Source organism: Struthio camelus, chromosome 1 (assembly GCF_040807025.1).
Source record: "Struthio camelus isolate bStrCam1 chromosome 1, bStrCam1.hap1, whole genome shotgun sequence".
Classification (NCBI taxonomy): Eukaryota; Metazoa; Chordata; class Aves; order Struthioniformes; family Struthionidae; genus Struthio; species Struthio camelus.
Genome location: NC_090942.1, coordinates 166,415,958 through 166,435,380, shown reverse-complemented (window position 1 = coordinate 166,435,380; position 19,423 = coordinate 166,415,958). Strand labels below are relative to the sequence as shown.

Genomic DNA, 19,423 nt, shown 5'->3' with positions numbered 1-19,423 from the left:
ATTGGATATAAAGGTGAAGGAAAGCTTGTTGTTTAGGACAGTGGATCCTGGCCCAACTTTCTGAACTACACCTCACATTTCTTGTAGACCACTATACATCCTTCCCATCAAACTTCCAGTCTGAATATATTATGAAAAGCACACAAAAGTATCTGCACACAAACTCCTAGGCCCTTTCAGAACATCAATATGTTTTTTTTCCTGGTAAACTGAAATCAGGGTCCTGCCATTTGCTCATAAACCAAACAAATAAGCAAAAAAACCACACACACAAAATACACAAAGAAATCCACCCTGTACGACAACCAGACAGCAGAAATTCTAGCTCAACACTAAATTCCTGCATTATATTAATTAGCAAATTTTCTTAGAAATAACTCTTTTTTTAAAATGCCTCAATTTTATGGACTAGATAGGAGCCACGTTCTTCATCATAATGCATAAATAGATTCCAGCTGCATTTTGTGGCTGCTTAATTTTTGAATGCCAAAAAACGCATAACTGACCATCGGGGCCTGAGAACACATCTTAAAGCTAAAAAACTTCCATCCTATCATCTCTGGATCTAGTTGGAAAAGCTAGGCAACACGTCAGCTACGAATGAATACTGAGAGCGCTACCTGGATTTTCAAATACTTTCGATGGTACTGTGTAGGAAACAATGCATTTCTTGCTATGCTTCTAGTAGCCCACACATACACTCTAAAGTCAAATAAGCACAACCTTTCTCCCCATATCTGTTTTTTCTTGAGTTTACTCCGACTTCACCCTAATTTCACCTGACCAAACACCAAACCCACACATCTTGTGTGTTACGACTGCACGAGCCAGCACGACTCGCACTTCGGCTCTAGGCAATATCCTAACTCCCAATGGAAGATTTATCAGCACAACAGCTTTCCACCTCGCAGACCCTCAAAGCACATTGGAGGGTCTCCTAATGATGGATGATCTGTTGAGGAAAATACCTACAGGGCAGGTATGGCATAGGAGCTCTGAAGGAAGCCATGTGACTACTCCATAGCTCATCTCATTGATAGGATTACGTTGTTTGACTTTCTAGATGCATAAAGTAGATTGCAAGCATTTTGCCTAGATTTCATCATGGGGAGGTAAGGTGGCAGCGAGAGCGCACAGTATTTCACTTTGATCAGTTATGCATGTGCTTCTGTTAGGGCAAAGCAAAAGGAAACACCTTGACTCCTCACCAGCACCTGCTGTCAGCCCTTCTCCACACGTTCTTTAAAATCTTATAGGTGTACTTCATTTCTATCACGGAGAAGGGATGAGAAGAAGGGAAACAAAGATTCCCTACCACCTTCAAATTTTCTCCTGTCTACACCACTGTTTCTCCCAGCAGCACTCGCTCTCTGCCGAGCCTGCCGGCACCCGCACACTAGCTAAGCTCTCAAGGCTCCCTCACCTCCGCCCTCAACAGCAAACAGATCGAAGTCAGCTTCTTCCTTCTGACAACTCACTCCCAAATATGTTTTAGATGCCTCCTCCTTTCTGCTTCTCCCTCAGTCACCTCTGATGGACTGCAAGCTGAATTGTCCGATTCCTAGTCAGCCAAAAAAGCAATCTCTGAAGTGCTTCTGCCTCCTCGCACCATCAGCCACAAACCTGAAGTGAAGTGTTGAGGAAAGCTGCTTCAAGGAAAGAATTATGAGGAAATTTCTCTTAAAAGAAAAAAAAGGAAAAAAAAAAAAAAAAAAAGGAAAAATCCAAACTGAAGCATTAGCGATGATAATCTACAACAGGCTGCAAAGTGCCGGTGGGGTGGGAGTAGAACTATTAGGATCCAGCTCATATAAACAATGCTTTGTTACAATGAAAACACAGGGAAGGAAAAGATGGTTAGGATGAGTAAAGTAAAAATCTGACGCCACCTTTGGAAGGAATTTTAGATGAGCCTGCACCGCCTTATCATTACAAAAATTTATGATAGGGTGGATCAGTCATGTGTGTTGTTTTTTTGGAAAACCAAACTTGCATATAAATTAACTCTTAATGAAGTAGTCTGAAAGCCAGACACAGCTCTTTGCAAACTGTAATCATGTAGTTATTGTGTGAGGTAAGTTAAAGGTTCTAATTCCTGAGTTTCACAACAGACAACTAACCTCTACAGTTTAAGACTGCCTGAACTTCTAGTAGATTCACCGCATGCAAGCAGGAGAATGAGAGATAATCAGCAGGCTGATGATAATGATAACACGAGCAGCCTGATTATCCTCTTCTCTGGAGCCAAGCAGCAAGCGATAGCTTCAGTTTGCACAGCAAGAAATGCTTGGGACTGGATACCTAGACCTTGGCTAGCAAAACCAGTCTACAGTTGATAATTCCATCAAAAAGCTAAGCACAAGAGAAAGTTTCGCTACATAAAGAAACATAGCCTATAAAAGCAGCACTTTTACTGTATTTCTTATGTTCAGCATTTAAAGGTCTCTTGTGATGACTGTGCAGAAAACATAGTAGCCAAATTTTAAAAATTAGGAACGGATTAATTACTTTTTATAGCTACCCGCACAGTAATGGAAACAAGGCCATCTTACACGAAAGACAACAGAGACACAGGCTACCAATATGGAAAGGAAGAGACCCAGATACAAAGTGAAATCAAATAAATTTGCTTCCAAATAGAGCCACAGTATCATCCCATGTCCATATTCAAATTTGCTTCAGTCTCCCTGAAGAAAGAAGAATCCCTCACTCGTAGACTGGTCCTTAGACCACATACTCTATGCCTAGAGGACAGAAACTTATGTGCTGTTTGTTTGGGGGTCACCCCTTTTGCTTGCAAGAGTCCCAAGAAGTTTCCCTCATACTTCAGTCAGTCACTCGATTGACTGGGGCTTGTGTTTCCTCAAGAAAAAGCACTCCTGTCTTCCTGACTTGCTGCGGTCCCCAGTAGATCAAGCATAGCTTTCTATAAACCTCTGGGGAAATGAATGTTCTGATCAGCACATTCACTTGTGAAACCTGTGCCTTCCCTTCATCTTCTGATGATCTGTATCTTCGTAATTCTTATAGGTGCTGTGAGCGATATCCTGGAACGTTTATCTCAAATAGGTCTTGGTCTGGGAGGAACGCGGTATTTCTGTACCACAACAACACAACAGAAAAGCACGTAACATGAAGTAAAGAAATGATAATAAAACAATCATAAAAATCTGGAAACATCGCCATTACAAATCACTAGCTATAAGTCCTTCTTTTTGTTGCATAAGCTATATATCATTTACATACTGTTATAGATCTTATGACAAATCATATGCCATGTTAAGTTATTCAACAAGGCCAACAGGATTAAAATGTAAAAGTAGAATTTAAGATATTTCAGAAGAATATCTACCCTTCCATCCTATAAATCACAGCCGTTCCACATTAGTAAACTAAACTCAGTATTTCCTGTCTGACTAAAGTACTTTGAAAAAGGCACCTGGCCTTGATGTGACAATGTTAAGAATCCCTCAAATCCTCTGGCACTTTTTTCCAATGGGTATGTACCCTCACTTCTTAGCCTTTTTTCTAGTTTGAATATTTCTGGTTTATGCTTCCAGTCATTTACTGTGGATTTAAAAGCCCTTCAGGTCTTAGTTCTTTAGCTGCTCATGAAAGAGCCTATCCATCACCTCTCCATCTTCTTTCTAATAAGCTGAACAAATTCAGATCTTTAAGGTCTTCTATTTTCTTCATCATTCAAAAAGTTTTGCTGTTTTTTTAATGGACCTTATAAATTTTTTCAGCATCTCTTATAAAATAAATACATTAGGAGTATCATTCAGTGGCCTGTTTTCCTAAGTACCTAGCATGATTTATGATGCATGGGGTTGACAATCATGATGTCAGACCAGTACTGCAGGAACCACACCATTCTGGACTCGCAGCTACAGTCCAGGTAGGATCCACTCTAATGGAACGAGTGGAGCTCCATGCGTGCGAGGCTCGGAAACCTAAATGCAAGAATCTACAAGAGGCAATGGGTGCAAACTGAAACGCAGGAAATTATGTCTGAACTTAAGGAAAGATTATTTACTGTGAGGGTAACAGAGCACCGGAACAGGTTGCCCAGAGAGTTGTGGAGTTTCCATCCTTGGGGATATTCAAAAGCCATCTGGACAGGGTCCTGGTCAGCCTGCTCTAGGTTACCCTGCTTGAGCAGCTGGGTTGGACTAGATGACCTGCAGAGGTCCCTTCCAACCTCAACCACTCTGTGATACATGTGATCTACATGGCTAAGCTCCTGTCCTATTCAGCTCAATTTAGAAAATGATTCAGCTTACTCTTAAGTGGTCATCTAATGGTGAGAAAGTTAACTATTTCTCCAGTCTTTAACTGTATTTACTAGATTCCTTCTTTTTACATCCAACACTGACTACAGTGAAGTACACATCCAAAGACCCGCAAGCAGATACCTGAATTTTGATGACTGAATCTGCAGTCAAATCCCACCCAAGAACTGCAGTGTTCCAGTACTGCTTTTACCAGTATTTAAGCAGAAGTAAAACACATCTTCTATCTCCTACACCCTGCACCCCTAAACATACATCCAAGGACTGTATCAGTTTGTGAACACTGCCGCATAGCCATGTTAATTTAACATAGCGGCCGTGCATATCCTACATATCCTGGATTTCAAGTTTGTAACCTTAACTGCATTAACTCGGGGCAGTCTCAGTCATGCTCTGCTGTCTGAAGTAAAGCCAGGCCAAGAAACTACAAAACCCCACTCTGCCCACACACACTTGGCATCATTCTTCCTCTTCCTCCACTCCCCCTAACTAAAATTATTTCCTTGCTGGCTCTGCCAAATAACTGCATGTACAATCAATCCCTAATCCAGTTCTGAAAACATTTTCCTTTTCCTTGAACACTTTTTTTTTTTTTTTTTTTTTTTGGAACGTGCATTTTCAAATTAGATTGTTTGGACAGACTCTGTTAACACAGCTCTACTAAAGAACAGCTATACATGCGCATGGTTATAACCAGCACAGCAGAAGACAACCTCCTCTGGTGAGGAAGCATTCTGATGAGCAGATCAGGGTGATAAACACTTCACTCACATCAGCTGCATCCAGCACAGCATATCTCTGACCATACTGTAGGATTTTGCATTTTCTCTTCTTTACTACTAAAAAAATTAGAAAACATACAGATAGAAACTCACTACCTTTGTACAACAAAGCTAGTACCTGCATAGCCTTATTTTGTTTTAATCAGTTAAACTGACTGGAGTTGAGGTTTGCAGTCTTGTCTTTAAAACTACCTTTGTTTTTTTTGCTATAAAATACACGTGTTTTTTTGTCAAATCAGGTTTAAAAAGCAGCAGGACTATGGCTGTTTATACTACTACTTGCATCAAACCGCCAGGAAGAGATTTGTCTTGAGAGAAAAGCAATGAAGACTTATGGGTAGAGGAAAAAAAGCGTTGCGATTAACTCCTGTATTTAAACGGCCTCTCAGTCATGGTCCTTTCCTAGGTAACCCATGATAGCAACCCATGACTGAAGCAGCAGCCCTCCAGTCAGTAATAATTTAGCTTTAGGAAAATGTGCACGCCTGGAAAGCTTGGAAATATAAAGACCAGACAAGCAAAACACTGAAGGGGGTGGGGGAGGAAACACAGAAGAGAAATGACAATTTTAATTCCAGATAAAATGGCTGAAAGAGTCAGATCTAAATAGTGCCAGTTTCAACAGCCCCCAAACAGCAAGCTCGTGTTATGTTATGTGTCACCCTCTCTTCTTCAGAAACCTGCTGTTACCAGTTAGCAGACAAGAGGCTACCTGACTAAATCCATACATCACTGCAAACGATCTGAACACCTGACTATCGGATTAGCCCTGAAAATATATATGAAACCCACAATCACACCTTTAATGCTAGTACTTTCTGCTTAAGCTTGTCTCTATGAGATGGTCTTTCTGGATCATCGGTTTCCCTAGTAAACCAGCATATCCTTAGCTGCTCAGGGCAAATGCTTTCTGTGCCATCAACATGCTCTTTCATTTGACTTGGCATACATTTTACTGTAAGTGAGAAGCCTTTAAGATTTGTTTGAGACATTGTGTCCAGCTGTTCTTTAACAAGTGGCTTTATTATAAAAAAGGTTTCTCTTTAATACATTGGCACTGCCACCACCCTTTTGCTGTATTTGAACAGCATCCCATCATCACAAGTCTCTTACCCCATCACAAGGGCCAGAAATAGGTTTTCTGGGCACCCTGTGCCAAGAGGCTTAACTATCTTACGCAGGTCTCAGCCTCAGAAATAAATAAATAAATGACAGTACATATGTTGTCTGAGACTTCCAAATACAGATGCTTTTATAAACAGGTACATAATCAAGCCCTGGACTTGGTGATTGTTAGATACAAGATGCTCATCTTTCCACAATTTTGCATTGAATTCCTACATCATACATAAGTTATTTTCTTTTTAAGAATAAATTGCCTTAATTCATGCGAGGAGTTAGTTATCAGGGCCCTCTGGCCATGGCAATAAGTTAGTTCCAGCTAACATAGATCTTCGTGAAAGCACAAGCTTCTATCACAGCCAAAGCTGTGGCCCTTATTTACGCATATCTACATACAGTTCCTGTTCTTACCAACTACCTGGAAGCCATTGTCTCCAGTAATGATCCCCTGTTTAAAAAGAACAGAGTCAATACCTATTCTTGTAAAGACTGTGGACAACATAGCTTTCTATTTACAAGCAGTAAAAACTCTGGAGTAGTACCTCCTAACTTGATTTTCTCAGTTTCCTTGCTACTACTTGCACCTTGTGCTCAGAGAACACTTCTCTGTAAAAGTAATTCTCAGTCATCTGGCAGCAAGGCACAACTTTACAGTAATGATCTATACATAAAAAAGGAATTTTTCTCTTCTTTAAGTTACCTTTACTCTGATCTCCCTGTAAAAAATGATTTAATCTCTCTCTTCTGTTGTTACTTCCTTTATACAAAACTTCTAGGTTTTGTTGTCCAACTATGCTGGGTTTTCCTCCCCTTTTTTAAATAGTCTGCATTTTGTCCCTGGCTATGCTCTTACACTGTTATTTTCCCAAAGCAAAAAAAAAAAAAAAAAAAGTGCATATATGAAAACTATTCACTTAAACTATCGTCCCATGTGTACCATGACAAATATGTTACATCTTCCTGCGAAGCACCTCGGATGCCAAGCACGTTTTACGTGGTAGTCTGAGGAACCAGCATTTTTCAGAGAGAGTATACAACACGCACACACAGGTTTTCTCAACAGGTCACGCAAGAACCTGCCTGGGACAACACAGAAAAATGCCTGGCACCAACCTATTCTCCCAGAGTTTCTCCTCTTCTCAGATGGTGGAAAGCATCCCCCTTCCTGCATATTAATTTGAGAGCTTTGTGACCATATGAAAAGAAAGCCTCTAAGAGCCCCACCCCAAGACCAGCAAGCATGGTCACTTCGTTGGCTCTTCCCCTTGCTCCAAGATTCCTAGGGTCATGCACTTACCTATCTCCTCTGCTAGTCCCTGCTCCCAAACAAGTGATACTTTTTAGAGAAAACTAAAGGATAGCTGGACAATTTTTGCTCTCCTGCTATCCCTTAGAAGCCATTTCCAAAATTCCTCTTTAGCTGCATTAGTCCCATACTGCTCCACCGAGCACGGACTCTGGAAATCAAAGGTCTGACACATTTTTCATCCAATAATGGGTACTTTTTCTTTAGTACTACTAAAAATGGCTTATTTCCCATTTTGTTCTTTGCTCATACAGTTAGTACTGCATCTCTTCAGCATAGCCCGGCTCATCAATCCTTGTCCTCAACCATATTTCACTTATAACTCTTGAAAAGCTGCTTTTCTTTCATGATAATTATTGCATTTTCTTCCACAGAAGGAGCACAGATACAGAGAACAAAAATCAACAAATGTTCCACTGCTTTCAGGCTACTAGGTTACAGGAGGCAGATGTTACAAGCACATAAAAAAGGATGTGAAAAACGAGTACTAAAGGATTGGGAAGGGATGGACCTTCTAGCATCCCCAGTACAGACTGTGGGGAGAGTGGGGAATGGCCCACAGAAAGCAGACAGGCTCACGTGCTCTCCTCAAACAGTATCTCCCACTGCCACTGCTGGAGAATGAATACTGGATTAGATCAACCACTGCTGTTATCCAGTATGGCGTTAATTCAGCATTCTTAGGTTCCAATGCATCCAATTATTTGCTAAAATACTGTCCACTGTTCCTGTTAGGAATTCCTCTGAGCTCATAATGATGTTATCCTACCCTTTTTCTCCAAGTTATGCACATTTTTGCAGTTCCTCCAAATGCCAGGCAAAACTTGGCTTACCACAGATGCTACTGCTCCATATGTTGCAGTTTTGCAAACTCTGGCTTTGAGCTATATGGACTTTTCTGCCTCAGGAATCTGACTCATGACCATAATATAAGAGCAACCCCCTTTCCCCTCCAAAAACACCTCAGCTTCAACTGCGTGAGCTTTTCTGCTCAGCCAAGTCTAATTGTTTGGCCAAAAGTCAATTTGGATTTGGAGTCTTTCAGTAACCTTAAAAGCTTTGTGCTACATTTGAGCCATACACTGTTCTGTTAAAAGGGATATCAGCTCTCAGTAACACAGCTCTGCAGCCTTTCATAATCACATGCTTTTAAACATTTTTACCGTTTGTTCTTGCTGTTTAAAAATACACTGTTCATATATTTTTAGGTGGAATGAAGTACTACTACTACTTACTACTTGTAAGTTCCACAGTGTCCCCTCTGTCTTAGCTAAATCAAAACTATGAAAAATATTAAGCACTACAGAATCAGCTATTATCAGAAATAAAACTGCCTTCTGTTCTTTCCTGGTAGCCTTCTTTCCTGGCACATATGAAAAAAAAATTTCTTTGCAACTCCAATGGGGCTATAAACTACTTCGCTATTTAAAATAAATTCCTGACTCATATAACTCTTCAGAACTACATGCTCTTCAGTAATCATGCAACTTCAAGGAGCTTAGCAGTTCACCACGTTCAGCAACTGCTTTCTAACTAAGCCACATGGGCCTCCAAACACCACCACCAAATCCTTCATCCACTTCAGCCGTTTCCTGTGGGTCCAGAACCCAGTAATATCTGGGCAAACAGAAAGAAACCTTCTTGGCAGACAATAAACATTATTTACTATGGTAAGTGTGCATTCATGCACACATGGTCACAAATATAAGACCATAAAGATCACCTTTCAGAAGTGTATTGATGACAAACCATGAACATATACACATCACAACAAAAAACAGATACTAAGCCTGACCGCAAAATCCAAATTTCAGTCTGGTGAGATAACTGAAAATGCTTTACCCCTCAGTAGCAAGCTATTGCAATTAACTGCAGGAAGGACAACTGAATCAGGTTTATATGCTCTTATTTGTAGCCTAACAATTTTTATAAAGGAAGAACTAAAACAATTCTTTTAGGATGACACGATCGACTTTCGTAACAAGAGAACTCTGCTTGCTTGAAGTAATAATTAGACTATTTCAAAACTCAGTACAAAAACAAACAAACAAAAGATTTAGGGATGTGACTGCAGAAGAAAATGCAATCACTTAGCATACTGTTTTCCCACAGTGTGGGAATAGCTATTGTCTAGACCGTGAAAAAGCATTTCCTAGCGCAAGAATTTTTACAGTTTCAAGAGTGTAATACAAACCGATTAACATGTTTAAATGACACAATTATCACATAACATAAATATAAGACAGACAGGTATAAGCTTGCTTAAGACATCTGACATTCAGTTCCCACTTGAGGTCTCATCTATTACTTTAGTAGCCTGCCCACACTGCAGCACGTATCTTTTGAACAACAAATTCATCTGCAGTTCTCAACTCAGCTGCAGAGTTCACCAGTCAGCCACAGTATCAATTTCAGATCTTGTGAAAAGTACGAGAAAAGTTCTTATGCTCTGCATGAGAGGCACATATAACCCTAGCAGCACGTTTTTATGAGATACAGTCTTTTTGGCTAGAGATAATCACTTGTCCCGCATATTTGTTTTGGGCATTATGCATACATAATGATTTAACACACATACCAGTAATACAGCTTAGTAATTTAAATTTCCTCAAAGTTTATCCCTCCCTCTTGAATCGAGAGTGAAATCTCCAGTCCTTTTGCCAAACAGCGAAATCCTTCTTTGTTTGTAAGCACATGTCCTATCTATAGTATATCAATAGTTTAAGGCAATTTAGAAGATTTGTACTTATCACTATTTGGAACAGGATTGTTATACTCTATGACCGATAGCAGAATTAAAAGATTTTTAGCTACTGTGGAGTGTTAGAAATGTTAATGATCTTCAAAGCTCTTAAAATATTAGAATGAGAAAACTGTAAAACATAAGTTCACTTACAGCATTTCTTTGCCATCTTTCACATAAGAAAAATGAAAAACAAAACAAAACTAACAAAAAACCTTCCAATGGATATAAAGAACCTCAGAGGAACAGAATCTCTCTTCAGGACTTTTACAAATGCCACTCCAAGAGGGCAGGAACCTCCAGATCATACAGACCTGGGACATCAATGGACTTTCATAGAACTGCATTGATTTTCAGTAGATGAAAATGTAGTTGAGAATAATCTGATACAGAAAACAGATAAGCCTATTTGGAGAAGAGAAGAACTGTTTTAGACCTGATCTAAATTATACCTATCAGTTTCAGTCAGATACACCAAAATACTGTGAGGGAAACTAGATTTTTTTGTCTTCCTGGCATTAAGCCACAACCTGCTGAAAATTTTAGGGAAAGGAAGACTGTATCTCGCAAGATTTACATGCCCTAGATGAAAAAAATACAGAAGACAGGTTTCAACTACCAGTAAGTGAAATCTAGCTTTGCTTTTCTGAGGAGTACTATATTCAAAACACCAGTCTTCCACGTTGCATTGAGGAAATGAAAGTAATAGCCTAGTAACAAAAGCAAGAGCTATATTAACGGTGTAAATGAAGAAGTATACAAGCTAAAAGAAAAATATGAAAAGGAGAAAAGAGGTAGAGGAAACCCAAGAAAAGCAAGACGAGATAAAGCTAATAAAATTGTACTTCTCAGAATTATTTTGCGTTCTTTCTCATGTTAGATACAGGGTTACTTCCACAAGTTTTTTTAATAGCACCAATACCAAGTAAATACAAACCCTAAAAACATTTTAAAATTATGTTATATTTCTATACACAGTTAGTTTTGTTACTTCAATGACACTTTTTGCCTTAACTTATGTGGAGAATGATAAACATACTGATTTTTATAAAGATTACATATGCTACTGTAAACAGAGGAAAGTGGGGTGAGGGAAAGTATTGAGATGGATTACATATGACTGATACAGTGAGAACAGTCCTTTAGCCTTCCCTAAAAACTTGAAGTCTCTGTATAAATAGAAACCAGCTTAATAGCAGTGACTCCAGACTTTACATGTTTTATCATATACATATATACATACCCCCCCCCCCCCCGCAGTAAATACACAATTCATATGTGAGACAGTCATTCTTAAATTAAAGGGAACGTGATGACAGCTACAGAGTAAAGACCAGCAATAGCTTTGGCATAGATTATCTCTACTGCTGGTCACCATCAAGAAGACTAATTGGTTACTGAGATTTAACAATCAAGGCATTCAGAGAGAGAGGAATGAAAGGTCAATAAAGAACTGCATTATTTAGAAAAGTGTCTGTGCTAAACTCACAGCTCCAGCATTGTGGTCTTAAAGACACAAGCACATCTCAAACCTCCTTCCCCTGCACACCCATTACCCCTGTTGGGGGGCAGTGTTTGGCCAGAATGGGCACTTGGTTGTTTTTTTTATTTTTTTTGTTTTTCTGTTTTTAAACTTTTTGACAGAGTATATAATCCCTTCATAATTCAAAGAAAAAAAGCAAAATTGAAAGTATATATTAATATCAAGTGACTAAAGTACAAGAAAGTTTTTTTTTTTTTTTTTTTAACATAATGATCACTTCAACCTTTTCTGAAATTACAGCTCAAAAGTGGCCTATGGAAAAAAAAATAGGCCCCTACTATTTTCCTTTAAGTGCTAATCAGTCTTTTGCTACATACTAGCAGATGCCCTGTAGTACGATATTTGGGAACATGCAGTTCCAATATTAACTGCATGCAGAGAAAGTTCAGGGAAACTTCAATGGTCAAGTGCCACCAGGCAACTTTTTTTTATTTTTATTTTTATTTCCGCTATCTAAACCTCAGCAAAGCTGAACAACCTTGGCTGCAACTGTCACTCAGAATGATCAGAAAGGATTCCAAAAGGTCTCTCCAAGATACAGGCTTGCTCTATACACCAGCCTGATGAGAGCATGCTGACATTTAACCCAGATCCCTCTATTGGCTATTTTATCATAATGTATTTAATGACCATATTTTAAACACACCCATACAAGCACAGACACTGCAAGAACTGTTCTTTAACCAACACAAACATCTCTCAAAACTCTCTCATACATGCATACATACAAAACCTAAACGACCCACCGCCCAAAAGCCCCCAAATCCCCACCCTCTCACAGAAATCACAAAATAACAAAGTCATTGTTAAACTAAAAGATACTGGAATTCCTTCTACACACTTTCCCTGACATCTTCACACAATAAAATGCAGGGGTCAGTGGTACTGAAACAAGTAACGGCAGTTCCACTCTTTTGCCCATATGAAAGCAAGTGACCCAAGCTATTATTCCAGTCTGAGGCACTTTTTGTTCCTAATATCCAGATGCAGCAGCTTTTTTTTTTTTTTTAAAAAAAAGAAATGACTGTGGACACCTCCTTCACATTTTCCTTTTCTTCAGCATTTTCACTTCATAAAGCTGCAGTCAATGTGTTTGATGTGTGGTGAGAAGGGAATGGCACATTCAGTGGTGGTCTCAGCCACAGCCTACATTGGTGGCTCAAGTAGTCTCAGGATTAGGTCTTTGTGCGTGATGAAAGGATATGAAAAGTCAGTTATTTAAACTCAGTCAAGCTGTTGATTTTGGGGAGGAAAAAGGTTTTGCAATTCAGTTTTCCTCAATAAATCACTGCCCTTTTCCAAGGGCAGCTGCAGATAGTTCACATGTTCACAGTGTTCTCCAGAAACAAAACAAATCATGGTTTTTTTTTTCCAGTCCAACACAAGGGAAGAAATCAAAATGAAAGCCATCACATGAAGTTACTTAAATTCACTAGAAACTAAAGAAGAAATTTGACTCTGTGAAAAGGTAATGAGATCACTGAAGAATTAAGAGGGCGAGAAACTAAAAATAGAAAAAAAAACTTTAAGATTTATCGATGTAATTAACAGAAGTTAAAAAGCCCTGAAATGTATTTCGTCCTCCAATATATTCAGTCAGTTTATAGGTAAAATTTTCAACTAACAGTTAAGAATTTGGGGGTGCTCGTCCTGAATCACCTCATTGAGCACAGTTCAATGATGACCAGCCTCTGCAGATGTATCTTAAATCTAAGTCAGATGCAGATACTTAAAATAAGCCTTCGACGGGCACTCAAAAATGTGGCATCCAAAATAACGGCCACCTAGGAATATCTTGGTTAATGAGCATAAAATACTATTGAATACATTAGAGATTCTTAATTCCTTGTATTTCCTGCTGAAACTCTGACTTTTATACTTTTATATTGTTCATCTTTTCTCAAATCAGGGTAGTGTGTTTTATTAACTAATTACATTGAGCTACAGATGGATATCCGTTTTAACCATGACATTTTAAACTATAAGCCACCCACCAATCAATGAAGTGTACATCAACAGAGCGTTGTGTTCCCACAGAGCTTAAAGCAGGAGTAGGAACAACAGCTGGCTACAACACTCCAGTAAATTTAGCCGGTATTTTCAGAGGAGCCTAAGAAAACTGAGTAACAAAATCCCAGTCACCTTAAACGACACCTAACTTCCTTAAGCCCCTTTGGACTTTATAGGATGAGCAAGTTCATACCAACTAAAGAAAGCATTTCTACAATTATTTATATGTGGGTAGCTCTTTGAGGCTGCTATCAGGCCAGCCCTCTGATTAAGCCAACAAACACATAAGTAAAATATATATATATATATCTAAATGAAGTAGGTGTTTAAATCCTCTTTAAATGTTTGAAAGCACTTTAATGGTCTTTAAACAAATAGTCCCTGACCTGAAGAGATTGTAACTTAGTTGGAAAAACATGCCCAAAATATGCAACTCAGAACAGGAAAAAGAAAGGGAGATGAAATAGAGCTGAGGTTAATGAGACTAACACTAGTGAGGTAAGTGATTAAAGCTATGCCTCAAAAAAAAAAAAAAAAAAAAAAAATCCACGCCATCGCTGCCAAACAATTTCCTTCAACTTTTTGGCTATCTGAATCAACATACAAACATGCAATAACTACCCATCTCACAAATATATTTAGTATACTTGACAAGTGATGCAGCGAACAAGGCATTGTTTTTTTAAAAAGGGGATCTAGTATGTAACCTTTGCCTAGCCAGAATCCATCACAGAACATAAGGGTCCAGGCCAATTTACTTTTTTTTGTTTTTTTGTTTTTTTTTTTAAAAAAAACAGAACTGTGGCCTGTAAAGTTACTTTTTACTTTAATCAGCTTTGAATGGGGCTGTAAATGTACAATCCAAGATATTTCAGTTAAAATGTATAACTTACTTTTGGTTTCTTTTCAGTTTCTATGCTTCATGCCTACCCATAGAGCTCTGTTCAACAGTCCTGTAGCAATACGTAGTCATAAATGTGTTCTTATAAAAGCAAATTATTTCTTATTTATAAAACTTAGGGATGCAGCGATTTCTACAAATAGTTAGTCACTACAATAACATGACATTTCTCATATGCTGTTAAAATTCACAGATTAAGATGGAAAAGTGATTGCTTGCTCCTAGAGGATACCAAATTATTTTCTTTTTTTTCCCCCGTCTATCCAAAGACTGGTATGCTGTATTTTGGTGCAGTTGAAACACGAACGACAGACAGAAGGAAGTAAAGTTTGTAGACACAGTGAGAGCTGCTACTTTAGAAGCTGCTTCTGAGCAACAGCTCTGCAAAATCTAGCTGTGCTTTAGGAAGAACACACACAATCTATGATGCATTTTTGTATTTGCCTTCATTTTTGCTTTAACAACTAAGTCTAAGGTAAGCATCCACTGTCTTGAATATAAATGACTATTCTTCTTCATTTACCCAGTCGAAGATCTAATAAATGCAGTTCTTTTAGTTTAAGGAATTAATTTTCATCCAGTACAGCTGTCTACACTAATCATGTTCATTATGACTGTAGTGCAGTGCATAAATCTTATTAGGGACTCTAAAAGCACATCATGAATTTTGAGCATTGCCTAAAAATATGTCCTCTGCACAACTATGAAATTCTTGAAACTAGCAGATTTTAATTATTTATTTATAGGTATTTAAATGGGCTCATGCAGTTGTTTTTGAGTGCCCAATCACATTGTGTTTATTTGTGCAGAAATGATACACTCACTAGCTAATACAGTAAAAGGCTGGAACGCTTCACAATGATCCTAGCAATAACTCAGAAAAAGAACCACTTCTTCAATGCAAATCCTCTCAAGAAAAGCTTCTACACGCAAAGTAAGATGAACCAGTTACTGCATTGTTTATCAGGTTTCACTTGATTCCTCCTGACAACCATTTAAACAATGAATGTTGGGAAATGTCTCTCAAAGAATCAGTAACAATAGCTGGGATCAGAGCTTTTATATTTAGCTAATACTGTTTTTAGAAAGGAGAAAATATTTCTTCCTGAAGGGATTATAGGAAGTCTTATAAAAGACACCTGCAAACAAAACAAGTGACAAAAGATCTTTATCATAATTGATAACAGTTATCCTTTGTACAAATCTGTGCTTCTTCAGAAATAAATAATGCATCTTTGCTATCGAATTTCAAAAGGCATCAACTAATCAACAAACTTGCTAATCAAGAATAGCAAGTTTTAGAAAACTTGCCAACAAGGAAGTGCTTTTGTCTCATGGATAGCAGTTTATTATTAAACAACAGTAAGATCCTAAATTTTCTTTTCTGATGCCAAACAGAACAGGCAAGCCAAGCTTTGAAACAAAGTATCATTTTAACAGTGTACTGGACATAAAACATGTACTTTATATTTTTGAAAAATAAACCTTTCACTTAAAATACAAACTTCAGAACGTGTGACAATTTATTCAATAGCCTATGAAAAGAAATGAGCAAAGTAATCAATATGAGGAGAAAAATTTTAAAAGCATGCTTTTCACAAGACGAGTGTGAAGGAATACAACCACATTTCAGGAACAGCCCTAATTCTTTCACCTCAGATCAGTTACGTTTTGGTAACTGTATATACTGCCCAGGGTAAGCATATACTAGTCAAATAACTCAGCTCTCCAGTTCATTGCTACACGGTTCAGGTCCTCTGCTCATGCCCCATGCAAACGGCTTAGCTCTCTCCTTGGCTCTCTTTGGAGTAAAGCCTTTGGCTCCCTCAGAAGAAACTAGAATCCAGTTCTCAAGACAGTTTGCTTCAGGATCTGCTCCCAAAAGGAAGCAGGGTCAAGATTACACCAGTTTTGCCTCCCTGTGCTTACAGAGAGTTCTCCAGCATTTTCCCAGCAAATTTTGCATCCCCAGACAACCCCACATGCCTTTAAACCACATGCCAGGGCATGCAAAACACCCACTCAGTTTCTTGCTATAAATACACCATGCAAGTGGGCTGCAAAACAACCCTTATGTTATTATAAATACACAAAACTAAGAAACAAGTTAATCATTTTATCTCATGACCACAGGGCCCAGAGGATGATCTGGCCAAGAGTGCTATCTAGTGTGAACATACATAGTCCTGTCTGCTGTAAAGGGGACAAACCTGTGCAAATATGAGTTCCTCTGCATTGCTTGGTCTAATGGCCAAGCACCACTACACAGAAGAGATGGTTTTGTCTTTGCGGATGCAACTCCTACGCTAAGAGAAGAGAACAAGGGCTGCCTGAGCTTCCAGCCAAAGAGAAAGGCACATATGTATTGTCCCAAGGGAGCTGAAATAAAGTAAGATAGTTCATCTAATGAAGGATGGATAGTCAATGAGACTGCAGAAAGTCTGGAATCTGTACAAACAATAGAAAAATGGGTAGCATATTGCAAAATGATGTTTAATTATCAGGAAAGATTTTTATCTAAAAATGTGCCTTTTTATGTAAAAATGACCCTAAAAATGTGAATTTAAAATCTTAATACTCACTATAAGCAACTCTGTAACTCACAAAAAACACTTGTTTTTAATTAGCAAACAAAATACATCACCTTCCTCTCTTCCTCAAAATGACGTGGCATTGTAAAGCTTTCATAAACAAACATATACTTCAACTTTAGGATCTTCACTAAACTAGGGAAAAGACGTTCTCTTAAATGTTTTTACTAACCTATTGGAATCACGTTTTCCTTTTTTCAAGAGTTCAGCATTAACAATGTGATCAAACAGTTCTTAAAAAGCTGAAAGGGTTTTGGTTTAATGTTAAAGTAGTCAAAATTAGGTTGAGATCCTGATTAAGCTATCTCTTAGAAGACTGAATGAAGTTAGCAGTAATACTTTACGAAACGTTTCTAACCTGAGTATGACAGGCCTGATCCACTAAGTGGATACATATGAACCACTAAGTCATTTCTGTCTCTACCCTCTGCTACTCTATGTATTCCATGATCCATGTATTTTGATGCAGTATGATCACTTTTTCCGTAACTTTTTGCTTTCTGCAGTACTTTATAAGGAGGAATAACAACGGCTCCAACAGCAAAATCACTGTGATGTCATGTATAATCCTTTACCCTTTTGTCATCATTAAAATCTCAGTGCTTTGTCCATCTTTTTTGTCTGCAGTAACTTATTTCACTTGTTCCTATTAAGGCTATTATATTCACCCTATTACTACTAATCTTTTCTTTGTAAATAGCCACACCTATTTTAATCCAAAATGGTGTGGTAAGCATTTGATTCTTTGTGGAAGTACACACATAATTAGGTTAATCTGTGCTATCTTTTCATGCGAGTTGATTGTTTCTTTACTATGGACATATTTCTTATAACAGCAATAAGCTTGCCAGATTGCTTGGAGGCAAATCAGGAGCAGTTTACCAAGCATGTAGCTACTATGAACTGAAATCTTGACATAATAGCAAGTTGTGTATAGCCACTCCTACCTGCCAGTTATTACTCATGTTAGCTTTTTACTGACACGTTAAATTTCGACCACACCTTTCTTTCACAAACAAGCATTTTCATTAAACTCAGCTACATCTGTGACAAATAGCTGATTTTCACCTAAGCATAGACGAACCTAAATTTAGAAGGCAATGTAGAATTCTTTGACAGTAGCAACTGAATTACCTGCATGAAGTCCAAAAACGTCAATGGAAGCAAGTCATCCAGATGGCCAATATCTTTGGAGAAACGATTTAAGATTCTTCCTACAGAAACAGGGTTGGAGAAGAAAGAGAAACAAAAAAATCTAAATACAATTCCTCACAAGATCAAAATATCTTAAACACAAAATGTTTTACCAGCTTAGTAACAGTTAAGAGAAAATAGCTGAAATCTAAACATAAGACATCTTTTGAAATTGCCACTAAGGGATTTTCTTTTTTTAAAAAAAAAAAAAAAAACAGTGGAATATATTTTGCTATAGAAGAATAAAAACACTTTTTAACAAATATATTTCAACTAGGTATAAAACATTTACTTAAAAGCTGTTTTTAAGTTGTTAGCTGTTCAATAGAATTTAACAGGTGAAACACACAAGCTTTACATGTTCAATGTGTAAAAGTTTACAGTTCAGGCATCTTAATACAAGTTTAATCAAGCAACATCAGCCAGAATCTGCTCCTGTCCTTGACTGGAACTCTCACTAACGCATGCACGTCCTAGACAGATCACAGTTGACTATTTCTAAATTTTGCTCCTCCATTATATTTTAATTCAAATTGCAGATATTTCTGAAATCAAATCTGAGGTAGATTTGTGTACATGCAGCTTTATATTTATATTTATTCAAAACCTTGACAATGCTGATCTTTATTAAAACCAGTAACACAGTTTTTAATCTGCCATCACTGAAGCATTTACACTTCTCTATTTTCCCAAGTTCTACTTGAGTGAAAAAATTCACTTATAGCAAGAGTTCTTTTAATTATTAAAGTCAGAACTCTGCCACCCGTAAGTGGATTACTATCTTTCTCTATTAATTGATACCCCTACTCTGCAGGAAACAATCTCTAACCTAAGGATGAGAATCTGGCCTTTTATAAGGTGTATATGCCCATACATGCATTCACATTGCTTTTTTATCTACATACATCTTGATTCAATTATTACTTCTAACTGGTACAA

At 37.9% G+C, this 19,423-nt stretch overlaps 1 protein-coding gene across 4 annotated transcripts in view; it reads right to left on the bottom strand.

Annotated features, from left to right (window-relative positions):
- Nucleotides 1-19,423, bottom strand: part of ABCC4 (ATP binding cassette subfamily C member 4 (PEL blood group)) — a 156,417-nt gene that overhangs the window by 51,688 nt on the left and 85,306 nt on the right. For all 4 annotated transcript variants that reach the window (XR_011138104.1, XM_068928927.1, XM_068928937.1 and 1 more), the window contains one exon: nucleotides 18,425-18,504. Coding sequence is in view for 3 of the 4 variants with exons in the window: in XM_068928927.1 (XP_068785028.1) it covers nucleotides 18,425-18,504 (80 nt within the window). In the remaining variant the exon portion in view is untranslated. The remainder of the gene's footprint in view (nucleotides 1-18,424; nucleotides 18,505-19,423) is intronic.